The sequence below is a fragment of the Typopeltis vanoorti genome, chromosome 8, assembly GCF_054136105.1.
Source record: "Typopeltis vanoorti isolate ZY-2024b chromosome 8, IOZ_Tvanoo_1.0, whole genome shotgun sequence".
Taxonomy (NCBI): Eukaryota; Metazoa; Arthropoda; class Arachnida; order Uropygi; family Thelyphonidae; genus Typopeltis; species Typopeltis vanoorti.
In genome coordinates, this window is record NC_143556.1 from 144,547,094 (window position 1) to 144,574,263 (window position 27,170).

At 33.2% G+C, this 27,170-nt stretch overlaps 1 protein-coding gene across 2 annotated transcripts in view; it reads left to right on the top strand.

Annotated features, from left to right (window-relative positions):
• Positions 1-27,170, top strand: part of LOC150104404 (poly(ADP-ribose) glycohydrolase-like) — a 351,154-nt gene that overhangs the window by 124,680 nt on the left and 199,304 nt on the right. For both annotated transcript variants that reach the window (XM_090396352.1, XM_090396353.1), the window contains one exon: positions 3,801-3,890. In XM_090396352.1, the coding sequence (XP_090252478.1) occupies positions 3,801-3,890 (90 nt within the window). The remainder of the gene's footprint in view (positions 1-3,800; positions 3,891-27,170) is intronic.

Consider the following 27,170-nt stretch of genomic DNA (forward strand, 5'->3'; position numbering starts at 1 on the left):
ACAAATGGTCTGAAATAGAAGATCTTAAAAAGCAAGATCCGATTGTATTTGACATGTGGAATTGTTTACCGGACACTTACATTCAGTTAAAAACATACGCATTTGGACTTCTATCGATTTTCAGATTGACATATTTGTGTGAGCAAATATTTTCTAAAATGAATTTTATTAAAAGTAAGTTGAGAAACCAACTAAACAATGTGAGTCTTTTCTCATGTTTGAAAATGAAAATTACGGCATATTGAGAAACTATCCCAAGAAGTTCAACAGCAGATGTCACACTAAGAAGATATTTTTAATTAAAAAAATTAAAGAAACAGGTATGTTATTGGATTTTATACATATGCTTTTGTAAGGAGAAGGAAATCTTTGTTTTATTATTTAATATTTTAAAATATCATATAATTTCATGTGACATGTCACCCCTGTGTTGTGTTTTATAAGTATGATAACGCGTTATAAAAAAAAAAAAAAAAAAAAAAAAATGTGCAGCTCCCTAATTTTTTTTTAACAGATATAATTTTAAAAATGGCTTTTGACTCCAAAAAGGTTGCCGACCCCTGCTCTAGATCTACCTGATGTATACCAGGTCTCTTGCAGAAACCTGGTATACATCAGGTAAGCTGTATACAAAGTAAGCTGTCCTACTTTGACCAAACAAGCAGCACAGCGAATATCAGAATTTCAGAACACAAGGACTACATCCGTTTTCACCAGTATAGCTACTCTGTATTGCAGACCATGCTCTGGATACACGCCACAGAATACGGTGGAAAAAAGCTACAATAATACACCGTAGCAAGTTCAAGTTTGAAAGACTTTTCATGAAATCAGCCTCAGCCCTAAGAAATATGTCAAACCTCAACAAATTTGGTTGCATGGGACTGCCCCCAAATTTGGGAGACATACATCATGAGACCTTCAGCCCAACGGCCATGAATACCTTCATAGCCTGCTAGGGGGCACCATCATTACTTTTAGGAGAAACAATGGCTCCCTGCTTTGTCCTCATTTACTGTATGTAGTGCCTGCATGCACGTCTTTATTGTAAGTTCCTTGAAAATGTCAATGTGACGTTTCCGAAATATTGGAAATATATATTAAAGTTTAATTTAATTTATATTCTATTGTACGTTGTGAATTCCTTAAGTCAATTAATAATTATGGATTGGAGGTCAACTTGAAATATTGAAGGTGGAGGGATGATGGTCATTAGCATTCAGCAGCAGCACATTTTGCAAAGTTCTATGTGATGCACAGAACATGGCGAAAGTTTTTTTTTTTTTTTTTTTTAATGTATCATAAGCTAAACAAAACTGGCACATTAGTGCTGTGTATAGGAAGAATTTCTTGTATGTTGAAGGTTGTAGCTTTACAGAGGACAACTTCTCCAAACTCCTCTCATTCTATGCACTTGTGCTTCAGGGTAGGTGGAATGTAAGTCTTTAAGTTGACAGTAAATGGATGACTGACCAGCAGTTGCTCATGTTCCTGCATTCCTGGAAGAGAGTGAAGGAATGATGGTGGACTGTTCTTGGAACATTGTCCATGTAGGTACATACTTATTGAAGAAACATAATGCAGAAACAGAACCTATGAGAGAATAATCGGTGTGAATCAGTAAGAGAAGAATATTCTTTATTACGTGGATTATCCTCTTCAGGATAGCGTCAGGTGTTTTGAGGGATGTCTTTGAGGCACCAATGGAAGTGGGAACAGTATTCTAGAGTTGTGCAGGTTTTGGGGATTTTGACAGTGTTATCAAGTTGTACAAATGAGGACTAATTTTTTGAAAGAGAAAAAGGACATCAGTTTTTGCATAATAAAATTTCATAAAATTCTTTCCCATAAGAGTTGAGTGATTATGGTTCATGACTGAATTTTAATACTTATCTATTTCTTATTTGAAAACACATACTGTGTTTCTTTTCAGCCTACTCTAGTATATAAAACAAAGTGTGTATATATATGTTTGCGAGAAATAGTAAAATGGCTGAACTGATTGTAAGCAGAATTTTGTCTGTCTCTCACTCTGGGCATTTAGTCTATACTTTTATCCAGCCTCTTCATGGGTACTGTTCAAGAAGGGAGAATTTTCTTTTGTAATATAGCAATACCTTAAGTTATGCAAGTAATGCATTTTGCAATAATGTCACATAACTCAAAATTCACACTGTAGCTGAGAAGAGAAATGCAGTTAGTTATTCCTTTTGATTTCCTGTTAGATAAATGTACTTTTTTTTTTTTTAAACTGACATTTATTTTTATCCTTTTGATAACTTGAAACAGTGTTGAAGATATTTTATGTGCAAGAATATGAGTTCAACTTAAAAATTGTTAAAAAAAAAAACTCTGCCCCTTCCAAATTTATGTAGTGTTTACATCTCAGAAATGAAAGATTGAAGTGATATGTAAATAGAATGGTTTTTATTAATAAAGTAAGTTTTTTATACAAATTTGATTTTTAATGTTGCGTTCCTACTGCACATCCACTAGAATAGTCACCATACACTACTGATATATATGTATATATGTATTATCTGATTACTATTTGAGAAGTTTCATGCAGAAGTGCAGTGCTCTGAATTATGATTTTTCTTACTGTTACCAAGTGAAAGTAATATTTTATTTTATGCTGTTGCATAAAATATTACTTGATAATAGTATCAGTAAAAATTTTCACATTTAGAAGCTCATTAGACCTAATACATTTTGAAAGAAAGGAGACCCATTACACCTAAATTTTATAGATTTTGCCAAAGCCTTTGACAGTACTGATAGAGCAGCATAATGGTCAATTATTAAAGTTATGGAATTCCTGACAAATATGTGAGAATAATCAAAGAAATGTATAAAGAAACAGTTGTGTTATTGCACAGCAAACATCAGAATGGTTTGAGATAAGGACTGTTGTTGTGTAATATTTGGTTTATTGTTTAACATAATCATTGATTGGATTATGAGAAAAAGTTACAAGTATATGAAGATGAATTGAATGAAATTCTTTGTCAGTTGGAAGATCTAGATTATGCTGATGACATAGTCTTGATATCATCAAAATACACAAAACCAGAAGCTTGTATAAAACTACTGAAAAGGTTTTACTTAAATACAACTAAAACAAAACTTAAAATTGACAGCAAATACCACAAAGAAATTACAATAAATTAACATGCTGTAGAAGTTAAAATTTTACATACTTGGGAGCTAATGTTGATACTGAAAGTGAAACTGACAGAGATATAATGCAAAGATTGACAGAAGCAAATACTTCTTTCCAAAAATTGAATAATATATGGAAATCATCAAATTATTATAATAACACCAAAATAAAGATCTTCAATTGCAAGAGTATTAGGACCATATTATTATTTGGATCAGAAACATGGAAATTAACCAAAAAACAGAAAGCTAAAATAAAATAGTTTACAAACAAAATGTTTGTAGAAAATATTAAAAATATTTTGGTTTCAACATATAACAAACATTCCAAGCAAAAAAAAGTATCACCTGTAAAATCTTTTAACATTTCTATTAATTTGGTTTATTTGTAATTATCTATAAATGCCTCTGCACACAATTTAGTTCTACATGAGCTGATGCAAAGAAAACGATTTTCCACATTTTTTGTGTGGCAGTATTAATATGCCTGCTGGGAAATTTGAATAGATTTAATGCTGTTGGTTTAATAAGTATCAAACTTATGTTATACACACAACATGAATGATAGTACATACTTTTTTTGTGTTATAGGTTTCAAACTAAAATTTTTCTTAAGTTGTGTATTATATGTACTGCAGGAAAAAATACCTAATTTTAACAGAGCTCCTGAATGTTGTTTGCCACTTTCACCATTGAAACCTGATCCTCAACATGTTTTGCTTTTTAGGGTAAGTTTTTTTATGTGGTTCAAAATTTATGTAATAATTTATATTTAATATCAGCATTTCACTGATGCTTTATAAAATGCAAAAGAAGTTGCTGCAAAGTAAGTAAAATTATAGAATTACATGTAATAGACATTCTGCATATAGCCAGTCATTTTCAAAATTACATGTTAGTATTTCAAGTGAAATATCAATTTAGACTTATAAATATTCTAAAATAAAAATCTGCCATATTTTTATGTAAGAAAAACAGTTACTTTTTAAATTCTCAGTTGTGTAGTTTCTCTCAGATTTATGTATTATAGAAAAAAAAAAATATATTAATGACAACTCCTATCTACATATTGTTGAGAAGGTAGCTTGAAGTTGCATTTACCTTCTCAGTATCGTTATTTTGCTTTAAGAGGTTGCGCTTTGGGTTTCAGTTGCTTATGGTTTGATATTGTAAAATGATTGCAAATAATGTTACTGCTATTATTATATACTGCTCAAAACAATTAGGGGATATTTAGGTTTTATTGTAAATTATAAAGTTATAAAAATAATTTACAAATGTAACACATTTACTTTAAAATATTCTTAACATACAACAGTGTAGAACATGCAAGTGTACAAAATCATGTTAAGACTTGTCGAAACGTGTCTTAGCCTGTGGATAAAAAAAAGCATGGCTTGTTGCACTCAATTCCACAGTGCATAATTATAACTTCAATTGTAAGCGTGTGTCACCTACCACCCATTATTTTGTTTAAAATGGCAGAGCAACATGATATCCCAGAATCTATGGCTTGGAAAGCCATTGGTCGATTAGAAGCTTTACAAACGCAGCAAGTTTTCTCTCAAGCGTGTCGTGTATCTCAAAGCATAATTTCGTGACTTTGGAATCACTTTCTAGAGAGGGGGAATGTTTGAAATCGTCCTCATGTCATAGATTTATATGCTTGAAGACCAATGGTTTGCAATCTACTTATGCAAATCACAAAAGAGCCCGAAGAATTTGGGCACAGGAACACTGAAATTGGACAAATGAGGATTGAGCTCATGTACTTTTTATTGACAAGTCCAGGTTCAGTCTGCAACCAGATAACCAACCTATCTTGATATGGCGTGAAAGTGGAACAAGAAATAATCCATAGTTTGTTCATGGGGGTAAAAAAAAGCCATGGTTTTTTTTTACCCCTATGAACATGAAAAAAATAGGTGACCACCACTAGTACTTTCGTACTAGATCTAGTTCTTTTAATAAATTTTTAGTGTTCTGGTACGTTCACCAACAGATCTAGTACTTTCTTCCTTCCAAATAATAATAATAATAATTAAAATAACAATATGAGAGTTAGACATATGAGTTTAATATTTTTCTCTTCTCCCACCTCCCCATATGTCACATTCAGTGACACAAGCATGATTTCTCTTTTTTTTTTTTTCTCCCTGCAATCTGACTGGCATTAGCCAATGAAAATATATTCTTCTCTATTCAAAACACTTCTCAGCGTTATAAGATCATTACAACAATGAAAACAAGTGGAAAAATTAAATATTTTAATATGAATAACCACTTTTTATTGATGCACAGTAATTTGGACCCCATTGAAAAGAGAAATCGAGCCGACATTGGTCAGTTTATAGACATGGAAATGTATATAAAGAAGGGCAACTTTGAAAACTATTGAAGCACTGAAAAAGGTCAAGAATTCATGGTTTTTTGGAATAAAGTTTTTGAAATGAAAAATGCTGTAGGAGAACAAATGATTCCTAATTTAGCAACATTAGTTAAAGCTGTACTGTGCCACCCTCATTCATCAGCAGCAACAAAGAATATTTTCAGCAGGGAAAATAAATAAGAATAAAATTAGAAATCAACTACAAACTACCTTGATGAATGAACTCCTTTTGACAAAAGAAAAATTGAAACATTCATCAGCTACAGATTTTATTATTTCTGAAGAATTAATTGATTTAGCAAAATCTGCCAAAAATAATGAATAAATACTTCCAGCATTTTTCTTGTGAGTAGGAACCCCTGTATATATGTAAATAGCATATTAAATAACTGAAAATTTAATGTTACATTATTTTAAACACTAAAATGAGACAAAAATTATATGGTAAATTAATACACGTTAAGTGCTAGTGTTACAATTGGGACATCTGTTATGATGATTTGACATCTGCAGCTCTTTAGACTCATAGTGAGTCTAAAGATATGACTACAGTAAGTTGAGTTTTGACTTTTTTTTTTCATATTTGTCATACGTGTGTTAATTTAGCAGTTTTACATTGCATTCATCTATGGTAATAAGGTAGTAATACCATAAAATACCCTAAGTAGAGTGAATGAAATGAAAGCAAATAAAAATTGAGTACTTTTTTTTTGAGATCTAGTACCTTTTTCCTGAATAAGTTGGTACTAAATATTTTTGCTGAGTGGTCACCCTGGAATTCAAAAATCCCAGCTGTGCCATTGTAAAAAACTATGTAAATTTTTGTCTATATTATTAAATCTTATTACAATTGTTTTATTTAAATCTCATTAAATCTTTGTCTGCAGCGTTCTTGTGACACAAATTAATTCGCATTTAACTTTCTTTGTTCTTTTACAAAACTTTTGGCGGTTACATTACTTAGAAATTCACACACAATTTTATTTCCATATTACTAAACTGTACAAATTCTGCAAATTAATCACAAGTATATTGACTGGAATTTTGTTTACTAGTAAAATTGATATATAAGGTAATTTTGTATAAAATTCCTTCTATACATGATTTTACATAGGTTTCCTCTCCCCCGAAAAAAAAATTTTTTAAGAAAATTTTTTCAACTTCCTTCCTGGATGTTTTCTGGAGAGAATTTGACTATAAACTTGTTTATTACTTCTTGGACTTAATTTGTACTTCATTTCATTATGTTCCTTATCCTCAGGATTACACCTAATTTCATTGCTATCTTTTAATGTTTTGGGTCTAATTAATTAACCATTAAATTTGTTTATAAAGCTTGCACAATATGTTAGTAAGTGTGCAGCCTTTGTAGCAAGTGCTAAATTCCAGCATAACAAACCACTTATAGCTTTTCTAAGCATAAAAAGAAAACAGACGAAGTTTGCATAATTAAACTGCCACTGAGGTTGTATATTAACTTCATGTTTTCTGTGCCTATTCCACCTCGGTCTGTTTAGAAACTTCTAGATCTATTAATTTTCTCAATGAAGTTTACTCCAATTGTTCTCGGACTATCCTCCCCTAATTTTTCTTCTGTTTCGCCTTGATTATGTACTATCTTAATGCTAGATATGTGATAAGTCTCAGATTCACTGTTACCTTTGGATGTTGAACATTCTGAAGCATCACTCTGGTTAGTCTGACATTCTTCATTCTCTATTTCTACTGGCCTGACATTATTTTCATTTTGCCTTCTCTCTTTACGCGACTTCTTAACCCTATTTCTAAAATTATGGTTCCCTCTTCTGGACCGTTTATTACCCATTAGGAATATCTCGTTTTCAGAGAAGTCGCAAGAGAACTTGTACCTCTCTAAAAAGTTAGTTCCTAAAATTATCTGAACGTGTGGGCGAGATGTCCTAGGGAGGACCAATAACTCTTGCCAAACACACATATTAAATTCTGGTAAGTATAATTTTACTCTAACTTTCTTGGTTGCATAAACTTTGGATGTCGATATCCCCGATAATCTGATCAGTCTCCTTAGATTAGAAATGCCTTGCGTACACAGGATTTTATTCCTTGAAAATAATCTGTTATGACAGAGGCCTAGGAACCAGTATCTAACAATACGTCACAATGCGATCCTTGTACCTTACCCTTAATTATCATTTTCGACTTTCTTTGCTGTTCTTGATTCCTGTTCTCTCCTCTCCATGGTTTGTTTGCATAATTATGAGGAGGGTGCCCAAAATTTGACTTATACCTCATGTTTCTGTTGGAGGGTCCTTTGTTACTAAAACAGTTGCTAGCTATGTGCCCAATCTTATTGCAACTAAAACATCTGAGAGGCTCCCTTCTGTGTCCTTGTTCATTAATCCTTTCTGATTGAGGTAGAGATACTTCGGAGGTCTTTGCTGTTACTGCTGCCAACTGCTGTATAACAGCATCAAGACATCCATCATTGGCTGTTGTAGCCGTCCGACCTCCTGTATTATTATCTCATGAGTCCTCTCTGTTTGAGGTATAGTTGATTCAGAGGTCCTTTCTGTTACTGCCACCAGCTGTTTCTGTACAGCATCAAGATGGTTCATTAAAAGCTGTTATAGCCATTCAACTTCTTGTTTAACTATAGAACGTACTTCCTCCAAATTAGTTAGCCCTACTTCCTTTGGGATGTTTGTTTTATTGTCAATCACTATCCTTTTGATCTCTTTAGTAGTCTTGCCCTTATGTGCTTGTTTCTCTTTCAGTCTTATTCTCGCAAGCGGAATTATTCGCCTCTAGTAAAACAATAAAAAGATCTTACTTTGAATCAGTTGTCTGGTTCACTCTGATAGATTCTTGAAATCAGTTTTTCTATTACCTTCTGACTTTGGCAACGTGAACGGATACCTTCTCTGGGATTTTTGAGATCGTCAGGATCTTGACATGAAAATCCATTATCTACTTTCTTCTAAAAACAACTCCAATTAGTTGTCTTGCACTTCTGGCATCTACTAGCTGGAATGCATCTTATTCTGCTACACACATCTAAACCTGCCTCTCCTGCGGCGTGGCCTTTCGCCTTAAGATGATTGACAAAGCTCCGTTGCGAGTATGTAGCCATTCACCTACGTTGCCGTAGCTCCTCAACTGTCGTTGACCTTGTAACTTCTCGCTGACTGCTGTGACCTCACAAAAACGTCCCCTGTGTCATCATAGCAACCTCTTTTTATCTGGCTCCGTTGACCTTGGGTTCTGCTACATATTAATCCCTGGGTATTATGTGGTTCTGCATCCGCCACTTTTTCGGTCGTTGCATTAAGGCGAGAAACCCCCGTGCATATTTGACCTTCATGATTGTAATCGCCCTAGGTCATAAGTTGATAAAATAATCTGTCTGGAAATATCTTTGTCTGGAAGTTTCTATTGACACAAATAATTCACGTTTCACTTTTTTTGTTCTTTTACAAAACTTTTGGCGGTTATACTATTTAACATTACACAAGAATTTATTTCTATATTACTATATTACTAAACTGCCAATCAATCACAATTATTTTGAATTGAATTTTGTTTACCAGTAAAATCGGTATATAAGGCATTTTTATATAAAAATCCTACTATACACGATTTTACAGAAGTTTGATGGTATGGACTGGAATAAGTATAAGTGGCCATACTAACCTCTGTTTTATCAGAAACGGTTCCTTAACAGCTCAAAGGTATCATGATAAGATTTTGAAACCTATAGTTCACCTATATGCTGCTGCAATTGGCCAAGAATTCATTTTATATTTTAGATGACAGTGCTTGTCCACACTGTGCAAATTTGGTACAAGAATGGTTTGAGGAAGAAGGTATTGAACGAGTAGACTGGCCTGCCTGTTCACTGGACTGTAATCCTATCGAACATGCCTGGGATGCTTTAGGTAGGTGCGTTTTCTGCGTGACTGGTGCCACCACGATCACTTCAAGAGCTTGAAATTGCTCTCACAGAAGAGTGGGGAAATATCCCACAAGAGCTGTTTGATCATCTTATCCAGTTCATGCAATCAAGATGTATTGCTGTTTTGGTTGTTAATGGAGACCATTCGCCCTATTAAAAATTAACAAAAGCATTTTGGGCTATTCTTGTTAAAATTATTTCACCCTAAAATGTATAATTTGTTATATTTGTAATAAATATCAATTATTTAAACAATATCTCATCAATTACACCCTATCGATAAGTAAGAAATATTTATTCATGTATAAAGTACCCAATAGTCATAATTATTTGCAGAAATTTATAATTATCCAACAGAAACTAAAATATCCCCTAATTGTTTTGAGCAGTGTTATTATTTCAAAATTATAAGATGAATTTTGAGAAATGAATAGTTTGCTATCAGAACAATAATAGATGTTACTATTTAATAAAAAATGAACTAAAATATTAATTAATTTGAAATGTCAAAAATAAAATTTCATTATCATCAAATTCTTGTTATATATATATATATATATATATATATATATATCCATCCATGAATGTGTGTTCTGAGAGTATCAAAAGATTAAGTTTACATTATTACTGATCTCCTATCAGCAATTTATTTATTTCTAAATTAATCTGCTACTGTCAGCTCTCACTCTAGTATTGTCAGATTTTGTATTTCTCTTCTTGGGTACTTTTGATTGGATCATCCCATAGATCCTGGTCTTCCTTTGGGTCTTTTCCAGCAATTCTGGCATCAGATGCTTCTTAATCTCTATTTAAATTGATTCTGGTAGTGATGCCATCTGTTCCCTCACTGAATTTTTGTCAGAATGTTCATATTTGTGGTCTCTATTCTTGGGTCAAGTGTTTTATATCTAACCCAACCTTCCAATATGCCCATTCACAATACTAATGCATTGTGGGTTGTCCAACCCTCTTGTCTATGGGTTTATTATTTAAAAAAAAAAAAAAAATCTTTCACACTGATAAGGTTAAAATTGGTTAACTCACTCTTATTCTAACTCAGTGGTATTTTGAACTTGTGGTTCATATAGCTGAAGTGTATAATGATAAGCAAGCTAATCTTTAATATGGTGCTCCTTATGATAATAACTTTTTTTTTTTTTTTTTTTGAGACAGTTGCTTTAAATTAATAGAAAGATGGCATTTAAGGAAAGTAATGATACAGCAACATCATCAACCTAGCTTTATAGTGTTATCTCTTCTGGAACAGCAAAATTCTTTGGAAATTAACTTGTATTGGTTTCCTTTGGGGGGTTCAGATACATTGGAAGAGAGTTGTTTAGGTATAAGATTTAAAATATTGTAAATTATGGAATAAAATACATTAAAAATTAAAGTAGAATTTGACAACCAAAATGTGCTAGAAATGGAATAAAAGTTGAAGTAAAAATGACATAAATTATAGTAAAAATTAAAGTCAAAATAATCTGCTAAAAACCAAACAAAAGGATGTAAAAAGGACATAAGAAACTTGAAATTATAATAAAAAAATATAAGTGCATATAATTTCAAACAGATCTAATGTAAAAGAGGAATAATGAGTAAAAAATAATTTTTTTAAAGGATATAAGAAACCTTAAAATCACGGTAAAAATTGTGTACAATAAATTGTACTTTGTACTTCGCTTTTATTCAGTTTTTAGCACATTTTGACTTGGAATTTTACTTTAATTATTAATATTTTTAATTTTATTCCATAATTTATATAATTTTAAATCATATACCTAAACTATCTCAAAATGTATCCCAATCAAAAAGGAGAAGAGTTAACACTACAAAGATAGGTTAATAATATCGCTATACCATTTAATGAAAATACCTTCCATCAATTTAATTTAGAGCAACTGTAGCCAAACATCAGTTTATTATTGTAGAAAGCTTCATATTAAACAACAGCTTGCTTATCATTTTATCTCTCTCTCTCTCTCTCTCTCTCTCTCTTATTCCTTGTTTTCTATTTCTATAGTTAATTATTTACCATCTACACGAAAAATTGTGCCTAAATAGATGAAATATTTTACTTGTTTTGTAGGCTCTTCGTTGAGAATGCAGTCGATTCTTCTTTAGTGTTCTTACCTGTTTGTTATGTTAGTAGCAATTATTCAGTTTAGTTAAAGAATACTGGAAACTTGTACTGGACATGTATGAGAGTATAACATCATCTTCATAAAGGAAAGATCTAAGTTTGATATAAATGATTCTGATATCACATTTAGTGTCCCTTTCTTCATTATGTGATCTATATAGATGATGAAGTATATAAATAAAATTTTAATATAATTGCAGCTAAAATTTTTCTTTTAAATATATGTATATATAAAAAAAAAACTAATTGCTTCAGGATTCATTGTGCAAGTAACTTGTGAATAAACTTTATATTTAAGAGAAAGTGATAAGGGAGAGTGATATAATTTGATTTATTTAAATTTACAGTCAAAGCAACATAGGATATGAGGACAGTGTATTATGTATGTTAATTGCATGTGTTCTAATGGCCAGTTTCCCTGCTTTGTGGGATGAAAAAAACAGTTTCCAAATGGGGGGAACCCTGCTACTTGTATATGAGACTGGCTAACTCACCTTTAGTTGAAAAGCCCTGATATAGGTTCGTGTCCTAGATGTGATTCAAATCCAGTTCTTTCTGACCAAAGGACACCATCAAAACTAAGTGAGCTGCAAAGACTCAGAGTGGTGTGAGTGAAGAGGAAGAGCGATAATTGAGAGTCATCGTAGATGGGAATGAATTGTTTATGAACCATCCAGTCATTTTTGACTCTTGGTAATCTTGTGAACAAAGGCTCTCCCTCCCACTCAGGCTCTTGCCTTTTCTTTCAGCAATTGTAAGTTCATGTTGGTCAGTTCCTTTATGTTGTCCATTTAACTCTTTTGCTGTCTTCCTTTCCTTCTCATTACCTCAATCTTCCCCAACATAACTGCATATTCCTCTGATTCATCTACTCTCATAATATGTCCGAAGTACATTAACTTATGTTTAGCAGTCATAGCCTCCAAGAAGCATTCTGCATTTGCACTCTCTAAAACCTCTATTGGTCATTCTTACAGTCCATGGGATTCTTAATAGTGTCCTCAGTGACCAGGATTCAAAGGAATCAATTCACTTTCTGTCTTTCATTTTAATGATCCAGCTTTCACATCCATACATCCCTATTGGAAATACCATTACTTCACAATTCTAACTTTCATAGCTTTACTAACACCTCTATCTTTCATAATTTTTGTCAGGTTTAACACAAAACCTGACAAAAATTATTTTTTTCCCAATGACTATCCTTAATTTAATTTCTTCTTCATATTTACTGTCATTTGTGATTGCGAATCCCCAGTAAATCATAACTTTCAACAATCCCTATTTTATCTCCCTTAATCATAAATTCATCTAAATTGCCAGAAGCCATCACTTTTGTTTTGCTTAATGATGATGTTTAAAGTAACCCCAGCTTTGTTACTTTTCCTTAGTTTCTGCCTCTGAGGGTTTTATCATTTACACATCTTAAATAATTTATTTTTCTGCTACCAATCTTAATTCCAGCAGGGTCTTTGCCCAAATTAGCCGTTCTCATGATATATTTAATATAGATATTAAAAAGATAGAATGACAGTATACAACTCTGCCGTACACCTTTTTCCAGTCAAATACTGTCTGTTTCCTCCAAAGACTGTTTTTGCTGAAGCTTCTTGGTTGTCATGCAGCTCTCTTATCAAGTGAATTAGATGCTCAGGTTTATATTGATCTCATTACAATCTACAAGTCTGTTGTGGTCCATGCAATCAAAAGCTTTCTTATAATGAATAAAACTGATGAATACTTCCTTCCGAAATTCTCTTGCTCTTTCCATAATCCATCTCATATTTGTTATCTGTGTCGTCTACCTCTCTTAAAGCCTGTCTGTTCTTATGGCATTCATAGAGCCACATATGACTCCAGCCTTTGTTGGATCACTTTCAGCATAATTTTACTTGCATGTGAAATTAGAGTGATGGTTTTATAATTTTCACAATCTGTTTTTTTTTTTTTTTTTTTTTTTTTTTTTTTTTTTTTTTTTTTTTTTTTTTGAATTGATCACCAGTATATTTTCTTCCAAACCTGTTGACAAATTTCAGTTAAAATATATTCACTACTTCATCCCCAGCCACTCTCAATAATTCCACTGATATTCCATCAGCTCCAAGAGCTTTTCCTTTTGTCATCTGTTCCATTGCTGATGTCACTTCACTTTTCATTATCATGTGTTCTTCATCAAATTCTCTCCCTTCCAATTCTCCTTCAGTATTAACATCTGTCTTGTACAAATCCTCTACGTACTCCTTTCATCTTTTTTTCACTGCTTCTTCTTCCACCAAACAAGTTGTAAAAAGTAATTTGAGAAAATTACTTTTTACAACTCCTAAGCTAGGGATAAACTTTGCTGTAATTTCATTTAACTTTCTAAACAGATTTCTTGTTCTTCTCATAAGGTTGCTTTCTTCAGTTTCCTTGCACCTTTTGGTTAGATAATTTTCCATATCTTTCCTAGCCTGTCTGGAAATCTGCACTCAGTTGTTTCATTTTTCTTCTTTCTCCTGCTATTTGAAGCAGCTTCTTCTTACAGCCATTTACAATTTTTCTTTCTTTCTTGTTGCTTTACTTAGAGTCTTCTTTGCTTCTTCTATTACTGTACATTTTTCCTTCCCACAGTTCTTTTCTTCTAATTCTCTTCCTGTCCTCTCCAAGCTTTTTAATTTCTTTCCAGTTTCTACTTTAAATGCTTCATTTATATGATTTAAATGAAGTTTGATACTGTTCTTTTTTCTTTTTTTTTATAGCCCTTAATTTCAGTTTAACTTCAGCTATCAATAATTCATGATCTGTTCCACAGTCTACACCAGGTAGTGTTTTTGTCACTTTGATAGCACGTCTCCATCTTCTGGCAACAATATAATCTATCTAATTTCTGTATTCACCATTAGGTGAAGTCCATGTGTACAATCTTCTTTTATGTTGTTGAAAAGTTGACACAAAACTCCAACATCCTTTCTCCTGTTTCATTCCTCAGTCCTAATCCATATTTTTCAGTGATGTCGTTCTCTTTTTCTCCCACTTTTGCATTTCAGTTACCTAATATCAAGAGAAAATCGGTGATACTGTATAGTACTTGTTACAGTCTACTGTAAAATTCTTCGACCTTATCTTTACTTTTATCTGTACAAGTAAAGATGTACAAGATGTATGCACTACAAATATATCTGTAGTGGGTGCATACACCTGTATGAGTGTAACATTCACTGGATATGCCTTTATTCTGATTAGGATTATTCTGTCGGACACTGGTTTGCAGCCAAAAATATATTTTCTGTATTCTCTTCTAACTACAAACGCTACTCCATTTCTTCGAAGGCTTTCATGTCCAGAGTAATATATCATGAAATCATCAGTATCAGAGAGTGACCCATTCTTTTCCATTTAAGTTCACTGATTTCTAAAATCTTAACTCAAGTTCTGAGTGGGAATTAATTTTAGTTACTGCATTACTGTATGATTGCCAGAATATGGATGCCTGGAGGGAGGCTTTTCACCTGAGTGTGTCACGGTGAAGCATGGAGGTGGTGTATTGATGCAAGATTGCTTCTCATGGTATGGATTAGGCTCACTAGTTGTAGCATGCAATCATGATTGCTAGATTCAGTATTGATATTTTGGACAGTTGCCCACATTTTACATTGTAACAGTTAATCTTTTCAACATGATAATGCTCCACAAACCAATGAACTTATAAACATGTAATTTGAAGAGAATAATATTGGAGCATTGCAGTGTTTTATCAGCCTAACCCTGACATCATATCTGTGGGATGAACTGGAACACAGAATTAGGGCATTGTCAAAACTGCCCTCTTCAGTTGTGGAATTTACCAATTTAAAAAAAATGCAGCACACTAACTTTGTACCAAAAGTGAATAAGAAAATGGTAGTACTGATATACTGCATTATTATTATGGTCAAAGGTGAGATAACATATTAATTACCATCAAAATATGTTCTAAGAAAAAATGATGAACTTATAAAAAATAGAGAAGCAATAATCAAAAGAATTCAGAAATTTCATAAAAGTTCAGTATAAAACAAAGACAAGGAACAAGACATCCACGAATCAACTATGGATAACTCGAGTGAGGAAGAATACGATGCCCCTGAGATCTTAGAGGGTGAAGTGGAAATGCTATTGCAAGAAGAATGGAAAGGCCCAGGAGGAGATGGAATTATCGTAAAATTAAAACCGGGAGGAAGCCATGCCATCAAACATCTGACCAAATTCTTTAATAAATGCCTAAAACAGAGAAAAATTCCAAAAAATTGGAACAATTCACTCCTAATAATAATTTTTAAAAAGGGCAATTAAGGAAGAAATTAAAAACTACAAACCTATAAGCCTATTCCCACCATATATAAAGTATTCACAAAAATTACATAAAGTCTTCACAATATTAGAATAAAATCTAAACTTGAGAGAATGCAATCCTGTGAACAAGCTGGATTTAGGAAGAATTACAATACTTTGGACCACATTCACACATTAAGACAACTTATTGAAAAATCAATTGAATACAACAAACCCTTATATGTCTGGCCTATATAGATTACGAAAAAGCATTTGATTCAGTTAAAATATCCTCAATACTAAAAGGACTTGAAACTCAGGGAACTAAGAAACCATATATTGAAATACTAAAGCATATTTAGAATAATGCAACGTCTGTAATTAAATTATATAAAAACGATGTAAATTTTCCAGTAAGGCGATACCATATCTTCCAAATTATTTACAGCTGCATTAGAGGAAGTCTTTAGAAGCCTTGATTGGGAAACAAAAGGAATAAACATAAATGGAGGAAGGCTGCATCATCTGAAGTTTGCAGATGATGATGTCCTAATAGCAGATGATCTTGAAGTTCTGGAAGAAAGGCTAAATGAAGCCTCCAGAATAATTGGATTAAAAATAAATAGAGAGAAAACAAAAATGATGATGAATGAATACAAAAACCAAAGAACTGTCAAAGTTGAAAACCATGAAATAGAACAAGTTACCTCATATGTATATGAGGTAACTTGTTCTATTTAATAACCAGCTCAAAAAATAACTCAAAAAATAACCAGCTGATATTTTTTGAGTTTTAAAAGAGGTATACCGTGAGTAGACATATTGATACAAAATTAATAATGGAAAAAACTCACGTACTTAGGTGGTGCTTTTTGGAATTGTCAGTTATTGTTTCATTTGAGCTTAATGTACTGAAGATGCCTGTGACACACAGGTGAAAATTATACTATTAAATAATCTTTGTACGTGAGTTTTTTCCGTTATTAATTTTGTATTGATATCTTTTGAGGATTGCCAAAGAAAAGAGATTGAATGAAGAATTTACCTTGGATGGATGGCTTATGGGAAAATGAGAGACATATTCAGAAATGACATCCCTATGAGTCTGAAAAGGAAAGCTTTCGATCAGTGCATACCTCCTGTCCTAACATATGGAGGAGAAACATGGACTTTAACAGAAGCCCTACAAAAAGCTGAGAACAACACAACATCGAATGGAGAGAAGTATGCTAAAAAATAACATTAAGAGATAGGAAGACAAATACCTGGATAAGATCTCAAACAGGTGTCACAGATATCGTAAAATACTTAAAACAGGCTAAGTGAAGATGGACTAGCCATATTGCTAGATGCAATGATGGAAGATCGACTAGAAAAACAACTGAGTGGAGACCAATGGATTGGAGCAAGAAGAAGAGGAAGACCGAGAAGAAGAAGATGGAGGAATGAATTGAAACAAGTTTCAGGAGTGAGGTGGATGGGAGAGGCAGAAAACCGAGTGGCCTGAAAAACCATGGACAGAACCAAAAGGTTGAAGAAGAAGATGTTCTATGTATATTTGCCCATGTTTCATACTTTTAATAGGATAGTATATCATAATATACTTCAAGTGTATTAATTCACTACGATTTATTAATGTTACTTATATTTGCTGCTGTGAGTAATGTTTTAGGAATCTCACATAAATACAGTTTATGCATTTTGTTTATTCATTTTAATGGTATTAGTTTAGAGCTATATATGTGAAACTGTCCTGTCAGGTTTCTTCTCCTTCCAGGAGATTGACTACCATGTGTCTCCACCATGTCCTATTCTCCGCCTCTCTGCTGCATTCCTCATATGAGAGATAGGTCCAGTCTTCTATATTTTTCATCCACTCCAGTCTTTGTCTTTCTCTCTTTTCCTCAACAATTCCTTCGAGGCAGTTGTGCAGTTGTGTCTCAGAATATGTCCAGAATAGCTGAATTTCCTCTTTTTAATTTCTTTCATCAGGCTCCTGTTTACGCCTACCATCTCTAGTACCTCTTCATTTGTCTTTTTGTCTTTCCAAGATATCCTCATAATTCTTTGCAGCATCCACATTTCAAAGGCCTCCAGTTTTTTCACACTCAGATTGGAGAGTGTCCATGTCTCTACTCCATATAATAATGTAGACCATATGTAGCATTTGGAGATTCTTAGTCTTGTTTTTAGAATTAATTCTCTAGATGTTAGTAGATTTTTCATACTGTTGAAAGTTGACCTTGCAATTTCAATCCTTTTTCTAATTTCATCTTCTGTCCTGCCATTCTCTGTGTCCGAGGTATATGTATGTTTGCACCTGTTCTAATTTATTTCCTTTTATATTGATGCATATTTTTGGTATTTCCTTTTATATTGATGCATATTTTTGGTATTTCCTTTTCTCTTGAAATTATCATGATTTTTGTCTTTTTAAAGTTGAAACTGAGGCCATACTGTTTGCTGTACTTGAGGGTTTCATCTATAAGAGTTTTGAGGTCATATTTGTTTTCAGCTAGAAGAACCGTGTCATCTGCATATCTTAGGTTATTAATATTTCTGCCCCTACATTGATTCCTTTGAGGTTGCTAATTTTATTAAATATTTCTTCTGTGTACAGGTTAAAGAGAATTGGAAAAAAGACACAGCCTTGTCTCACACCTTTCTGAACTGGGAATTCTTCTGAGGTCTCTCTGTTCATTCTCAAAGATGCAGTCTTTTCCTTCCATGACTATTTTTGAAAGGATTTAAATTAATTGTTCATGTTGGACATTGTCAAATGCCTTTTTGTAATCTATGAAGCAGAGGTACACATCTTTTTGTTTTTCTAGATATCTTTCTATGATGGTTCTGATGTTGAAAATACCTTCTCTTGTACCTAAATTTTCCTTGAATTATTTCTATGTTTATTTTTCTTTTATTTCTTTCAAGAATAACGTATAGGAGGACTTTTGATACTTGACTGATGAGGCTGATTGTCCTGAACTCTTCACATCTTGTAGCTTTTGTTTTTTTGGGAATTGGAACGAAAATTTAGTGATTAATATCTTTGGGTAGAAATCCAGTCTTGTATAATTTATTACATAATTTTGCTAGAAATTTCAGTCCTCCTTCATCGAAAGCCCTCACCAATTTTGCCAAGATGTTATCTATTCCTGCAGCTTTATGTGGTTTTAGTTTTCTGACAGCATTTTCAACTTCACAGAGTAAAATGGATGGTCCTTCTAAATCAGTCTGTTCAGGAATATCATCGCTTTGTTATTTGTATAATTTTCTTGTGTATTTAATCCATCTTTCCATGATTTCTTTTTTATCTATTAGAATATGGTCTCTTGAGTCTAATGACACTTGCATGATTTGCTGTATTTGTCCTGCTTGTCATTTATCTTTTTTATATTCTGTATTTTCTATCAAGGTATCTATGCATTTATTCTTAATCCATTCCTCTTTGGCTTACCTGCATTCTTTTTTTATTTCTTTATTCATGCTTTTATATTCAGGTTTGTCTTTAACTTTTTTCTTTGTTCCATCAACGTTAGTATTTTTTCATTCATCCAAGGTTTATTCCTTTTCTTTTTAATTGTGGCAGTGTATTTTTGGCTGCTTTATTGATGCTATTCTTGAATATTTGCCAGCTCATGTTAATTTCATCAATTGGTGTTCTATTTTCTGTGTGAGTTGTGGTGTCAGACTTGTTAAGGGATTTTGTGAATTTTTTTATAAAGCAGTCTTTAACGTCTTGGTTGTTAAGTGAGTCTGAATTATAAGTTTCTCTTATGAATGGTTGGCTTGGTATCTTAAGTTTTATTTTGATTTTTGTAATCGCTGGGTTGTGGTCCGATCCTGTGTCTACTCCAGGATATGTTTTTGTTTGTGTTATTGCATTTCGGAATCTTTTGCTTATTATTATATAGTCAATTTGGTTTTTATAGATGTCCCCAGGGCTTTTCCAGATATATAGTCTTCTGGGAGGATGTTTAAACAGTGTGTTAGCAATTATTAGGTCATTGGTTTCACAGAATTGAATTAATCTTTCACCGCTTTCATTTCTGATTCCAAGCCCTTGGTTTCCCATGCAAAATGAGATTTTTTCTGAGCCCACTTTTGCATTTAGGTCACCCATCATTATAATAGCATCATCTGACTTAGCACTGGAGATTGCAGTTTGGATGTCTTCATAAAATTGTTCCAACTCTTCATCTGTGTGGTCTTGGGTTGGTGCATATGCTTGGATAATATACAGGTTGAATGGTTGTGCAGTTATTTTGGCTGTTATGATTCTGTCATTTATGGGCCAATATCCCTGTATTGCAGTTGTATTACTTACTTAGGACAAGCGCTACTCCATTAAGGTGTAAGTCACTGCCAGAGTAGATTATAGTGTGATTTTTTCTTTTTATTATGCCTGTATCTGTTCACCTCACTTCACTGATACCTGCAATATCAGCCTTCATCACTTCTAATTCCTGGAGTAGGTTATCTAATTTGCCTGCCTCGTAGAGTGTTCTGAAGTTCCATGTTATTATTTTCAAGAGATTGCTCCTGATTTTCAGACAAGGGACATCTGAGAATATCCTCCCTGGAGGGTTTGGGATATTATCTTCATACACTACCTTAGTAGTTCTTGTCTTACAATTCCCGGTTTCAAGCTCTTCTTTCCTGTAGCTATAAGAGCTGATGGTTGCAGGGGTCTCAACCACATCTCTAACTTCATATTGTGACATGGTGTGTTTCATGGTTGACAATGAATAAATACGTGGTTAGGCTCCGATCTCTTCCACGGCGGCTGGTCACAAGTCCCTTTGATGTCAGGAGTGTGCCCTCGATGTGCCGCACATCTTGCTGTCATGCCCCTGATGCCATTGATCAGTCAGTGTTGATTCTTCTGCCATCTTGGCCATTATATTGCTACAAAAATACTATTACAATACAATTTGAAGAGTGCAATAGCATAATAAATTTATCTAATTTATTTTTGTTCTTATATGGTATTGTGAGTTAATATCAGTAAAAGAATATAATGACTAAAAGCTGATGCCTAAGTCAGTGTATTTATTATATTTAGCTTTTGCATTATTGCATACATTATATATCAAATGTTAAATTCTGTTCTGAATGCAATTTTTTTCTTATAAATTAAGTATATTATATTTCATTTGCTTATATAAGTCAACACATAGCTGCATTTCTATTAAAGAAATTAATTACCATGTGCATAGGTGAAGATCTGATATAAGTTAAATTTTATACCTATGTAATAATTAAGCTAATTAACCATAATCAAATTATCCATGAAAAATTATGCAGAGGAGATGTCTTTTATGTAGCAATTTTCTTTCGTTAAATATGTTATATTGTTATGACTACTGTTTATTTTGCGACTTCAACACAAATGGTTAAACCTGAGATTTAGTATCTTAGTGAACATTCATAAAGGGTTTTCTTTTTCTGGTTTTATTAATTTTATATATATATATATATTTTGTATTTCCTAATTTATTTTTACATAATTTGGAAACCTTGCTCCAGAGATCAAATATGGAACTTTTTTCCAAGCCACTTCAGTTCCCCCCCCCTTCCTTCTTGGACTGACTGACATTTCTTTTCTAGCTGCTTCTGGCACAGACACTTTTCAGCCATAGCTTTTTTAATCTCTAGAAATTAGCTACACTCTAGGCATTACTGCTCTCCTATACAATTGCTAACTCTGCATAAATCTGAAATCTGCTGAATTTTGGAAAGCTGCTCACACATTTAGGGTAGTATACCTAAAATGTAATTAATTTTAAATGCTATCCAGTGTAAACTAACTTCATTTCTTCTTCATTCCATGTACCTCTGATCTTTGGAACAGCCTTTCTCACTCTGTCTTTGCAAAAGACTATAACTTTCAGTTACTTAAGAAATGTGAATATTTCTTCCTTCTTCTCTTCACTCATTATGTCTGATATTAAAACAGCAGCATAGATAATTTATGCAGTAGGGAGAATATTCACCAGCAGAAGCACTTGCTGCATCCTTCAGTATGACAGCTCTGATCAGAAGAATCTATAAACATAAGCCTTTGATTATGTTTTGGTGATTATTTATAGCACTGACTCGCAGTACGAAACAAAACTATTAAATTGCTGATACTTCATTGGATTTCTGCCAGCCTGGTTGGCCGAGCGGTTAGCATATCCACTCTCCAGCCAAAAGGCTGCGGGTTCGAAACCCACCGTGGGCATGGATGTTTGGGATTGTCTGTGGAAACAGTAGTGATAGTGGCGGGCAGTAGAGAGCATTGGTGTAGTAGTTGCGGTTAGTTGTGGTTGATGGATTGAGTGGTCAAGAGAGAGTTGTAGAGTAGATGCCCTCCCTCGATGAGTCTTTTGACTCGCTGGAGGTGTCACATAATAAAAAAACATTGACCATTTTACTACAAGGGATGAATGACTTCTTCAGAGTGAATAAATATAAAGTGTTGAGCGAAATACAAATTATAATAAGAAAATTAAAATGTCATTAAACATTAACAATCAAAGCATGAGGAACCAGTGAAGTGTAGCATGTTATCTGTTTTTAGCATTGTTTGGAGGTAATTAGCTGAAAAGTTGAAGTCATGTATGTTAATTGATCTAATTAATATTTTCTAGACATCATTTAGAATAAATCCTGAGTTTTGTTGAGAGAACCATGGGAATCAGTGATGTAGATAGATTCTATAATCTGATGAGGAAGAAAGTTTTCTTTGAGATATGACATAAGAGGCTTTGTATTACTTGATACATCATATGTATTGGAACATTGTTAAGCTGGCCCTGATTTTCCTTCTCTCAACAAATTCGTCCTTTCTTATTTTGAAACTTCTGAAAGTCTAGAAGACCTCAAGGAATTCTGTAGACCTTTTGGATTTTTGTAGAAGGGATTATTTTCCTTGAGAAAGTAACCCCTTCTAAAAGGCCTCTCTGATGTTATGAATTTTAAGGAGGTTAGTGATTTTAATGGATAGATCATGCTATAAGGGATTAAAATGGTGTCTATAATGAATGTCAAGATTTGATTGTTGAGGAGGATTAGAAAATAAAGCTCTCCTTTAATAGTCACAGAAGTTGAATTAACTGAGTGAAAACTGGAGTTCCTTTTTCTGTCCTCATGTTTTAAGATGAAAACTGCATATTTTTTTTAACTTTTTTTTTTTTTTTTTTGTGAAGGATGGCAAAGAGATGAAGAATGAAAATAACCTCCACATTAAGTGAGCTTTTGGTAATCATCTGATGAGAATCCTTTCTCAGATGTTTCTGAGATCAGGACATCTAGAAATGGTTACTAGCCCTCATTCTCCAATTTCATGGTGAAATTTTTGGAAATTTTCAGTCTTCTTAAGTATTCTGCAAATGAGCAGGTTCTTCTCTTAGTAGTAAAAACTTTCCTTCCACTTCCTTCTGTTCTGAGCCTTCTCTTTCAAGGTTGTGTACCTGTCTCCATTGAGCATGTCATCTAGCATTGTTTTCCTTACTCTTCCACTGGGTCTTTTTCCTCCTTATTTTTCCTTTGATGGCATCTCTGATGATTCCATTCCCTCTCAGAATATGTCTGATCCAGTTTCCTTTGATTCTTTTTATCCTCCTTAATAGACTTCTTTCTTCTTCTACTCTTTTTAAGACCTCTTCATTAGTTATTTTATCTGTCCATTTGATTTTTTCTATCCTTCTCCAAATCCACATCTCAAAGCTTTCCAAAATCTTAATTTCTTCTTTCTTCAATGTCCAAGTTTCAGCTGCATAGATGGCAACACTCCATACATAACATTTTATTAGTATTTTCTTTAGATTTCTGTTCATTTTACTTCTGAATAAATTCCATTTTCTATTAAAGGCATCTCTTCCCATTGCTATTCTTGCTTTTATGTCACTTTTACATCTTCCATCACTGCTAATCACACTTCCTAGATATTTAAATGTCTTGACTTGATTCAATTTTTCTCCATTTATTCTGATATCCATATTTGCCTCTTTCCTTGCTACTTTCAGTACCTTTGTTTTTTCTTATGTTAATTTTCATTCCATAATTGATACAGGACTCCAGTAATCTGTTCAACAGATGTTGTAGTCCTGTTTCAGTGATAATAATGCCTTGGTATCTGCATATCATATTGCAAATATTTGTCTACCTCCAATCTTTATTCCTTCTTCTGAATTCTCCAGTGCTTCTTTTAACATTGCTTTGGAATATATGTTAAACAAAATTGGTGACAGAGAACAGTCTTGTCTTACTCCTTGTCCAATGATACCTGGTTCTGTTGTACCATATATGTCTCTCACCGTGGCAGTTTCTCCCATGTATAATGAAATAATTAGCTCTGTGTCTTTCCTATCTATACCATTCTTTTCCATTACTTCCACCATCTTATCCCATTTTACAAAGTCAGAAGCTTTTTCAAAATCTATATAACAGATATTAACTTCTTTATTCACTTCCAGACATCTTTCAATTATTATTCTTAACAGTCCAATTGCATCTCTTATTCCCTACCCTTCCTGAAACCAAACTGATCTTTTCCAAGAAATTCTTCCACCTTAGATGCAATTCTCCATGTTAGAATTCTCATAAGTATTTCAGTAGGACTTGAAAATTCATTCACAGGAACATTTGTGTACATAGAGAGAGAGAGAGAGAGAGACTATATTCAAACTTGCAAGGATCTCTGACAATATGGAAATTTTAGACAGTTTATGGATAAAATGTGCTGAATTCTTGAAGAAATCTAAGTATCTGATATTTCTTAAGTAAACTTGCAAGATATAAGGACAAAATTAAAGGTATACTAGCAGCTATGGGTCTCAAAGAAATGCTGGTCTTATGATTTTTGGTAACAGGTGAAGTGATTTGAGTTTTTGTTGAAATTAAGTTAGTTTGTATACTGTGAAGGAGATCATTGGTTTCTTCATAATTCATCTGAGGAAGGGAGAGATATGGAAGAATATGAAAAAAAAGAGACGTTTATGACATAGTCCACTGTATTTATGATATTCATGATACTCACATTGCCTTTATCTGCTTTAAAGTTGTTGACATCCTTGTTTCTTCTTAAACTAGAGATCTTTATTTTCTGAATTAGGTGATGTTGAATTTTTGGCGTGTAACATGATGAGCAAAGAGCTACAACTTTGAACCTAACATTATTTGCAGTGTTCTGTACTACAAGGTTACAAATGATTACAAAGCATTATTCTACATAGCTTAAAACAGGAGTGGCCAACCTTTTATAGTTCATGCGTCAATTTTTTCATTTTTTAGTTAAGATGCACCATACAAACTTATACCACTTTTCAGCCCTTTTAAAATATGGTAATATGGATATATTTAACAGTTATGCATAAAATGATTTATTATATATATGGTAATATAGACACTTTTAGCAGTTTTAAATGAAATAATTTCATAGAAAGACAAGATAAACATTAATTATTTTATTGAGACTTTTGAAATTGCTTTGCTTTTGCTAAGCTTGTAATGTTTGGAGTTAAATCAGTTACAGAAAGCATCAAACAGTTTTTCAAATTTGAAACAGTCAGTCGTGACCGTACTTTGTTCTTAATCATTTGTATTGATGAAAATGCTTGTTCACATCTGTATGTAGTTCCAAAATGACAGATTTTCTATGAGCAAATTTTCTCAGTTTTAGAAAATGTTCACAGGGCAACAATCATCAGAAATTAATTATATCAGAAGCATCTGGGAGTGATGGAAGTTCATTAAATTTCATTTTCAATAAAGAATTGGTTTTGAGATCAATAAGTTCCATTTGTATGTTACTAGGCATCGTCAAGATTTTTTGTTCAGTAAGTGAAAAGGGATTTATAAATGCAAGTATGCAGTCTTCTTCTTCGGCAAAATCGCTAAAACGACTGTTAAAGGACTCTTGCAATAATCTAAGTTTCTCAGTATATTCTGTAAAGTTGTCATTATCTTCAACAGATTCACTATGTTCTTTTAAATGTGGCAATTGACTTAAATCCCCGTTTTCTAACTGGGAGATGAACAGTTTTAATTTTATAATAAATTTAGTTTAATCCTTTATCCAAGTGTGTGCAAACAAAGTTTGCGCCTGAAAGTATCTTCAGGACTGGGGTAAAGTGGTGCAACTCCTTGCAAAGGTGGAGCAAGATACCAACACTCCTATCTCAGTATCTCCCATAATGCAAAACACATCTCCTTGCGGATATGTATAATGTTATGCATTAAGGGAAGGGCCAAGACTGGTTTCGATCTTTATTGAGGTCTCTTCAGTGGGAGCCAGGCCCAAGTGGAGATACCAGCAGAATCATTAGCAAGGTCATCTTCTCCTATAGGAGCTGCCAAACGGTAATTTAATAAAAAGGTGCCACCTTTTTATTAAATTACTCTGGATTTAGAGAAAGATGTTGAAAGTTTATTTTTCACTTGGTCAGTCTATAATAAATTTAGTTTAATCCTTTATCCAAGTGTGTGCAAACAAAGGTTGCACCTGAAAGTATCTTCAGGACTGGGGTAAAGTGGTACAACACCGGGAAACTCCTTGCAAAGCTGGAGCAAGCTACCAATACCAAGTTTTAATTTTATTTTGAATGCACTGATGTCATTTACTAAGCTAGGAAACAATTTGTTCTTGCTCTGAAGTTTCAAATTTAAATTATTGAGGTGGCTGGTAACATCAACTAAAAATGTTAAATCAAATAGCCATTTCTCATCACAAAACAGGGCTTTTTTCTCATGCAGCTCATCCTTTCTCTTCCAGAAAATTACGAACACTTTCTTTCAGCTTCCAAAATCTACTGAGAACTTGTCCTTTAGGAAGCCAGCGACCCTCACAATGACAGATGAGATAACCATATTCCATATCTGGGGAACTTGACAATGAGACTTATTTGTGCCTATGGTACCACAGAAGGTTCTACAGGTAGAAGTGGAGGAATTTTTTCATGCTTTAGAGCAGTGTTTCTTAACCTGGGGTGCGTTCACCCCTAGGGGTGCGAGAAAGCATTTCCAGGGTTGCGAGAGAAGTTTCTAAATTTTGACCCAGATTCAATGGACGACATCTATTTAATAAAAGATGATCTTATTGAAATATGAGCCAATGTACGTATTCAAATGGTATTTGAAAAACTGGACTTAGAACAATTCTGGTGTACACAGTTAGAACCTTATCCACAGCTGGCAAAAGCAGCATTGCAGACACTTTTACCATTTGCCACCACCACCACCACCGTACCTGTGTGAAATGGGATTGTCAT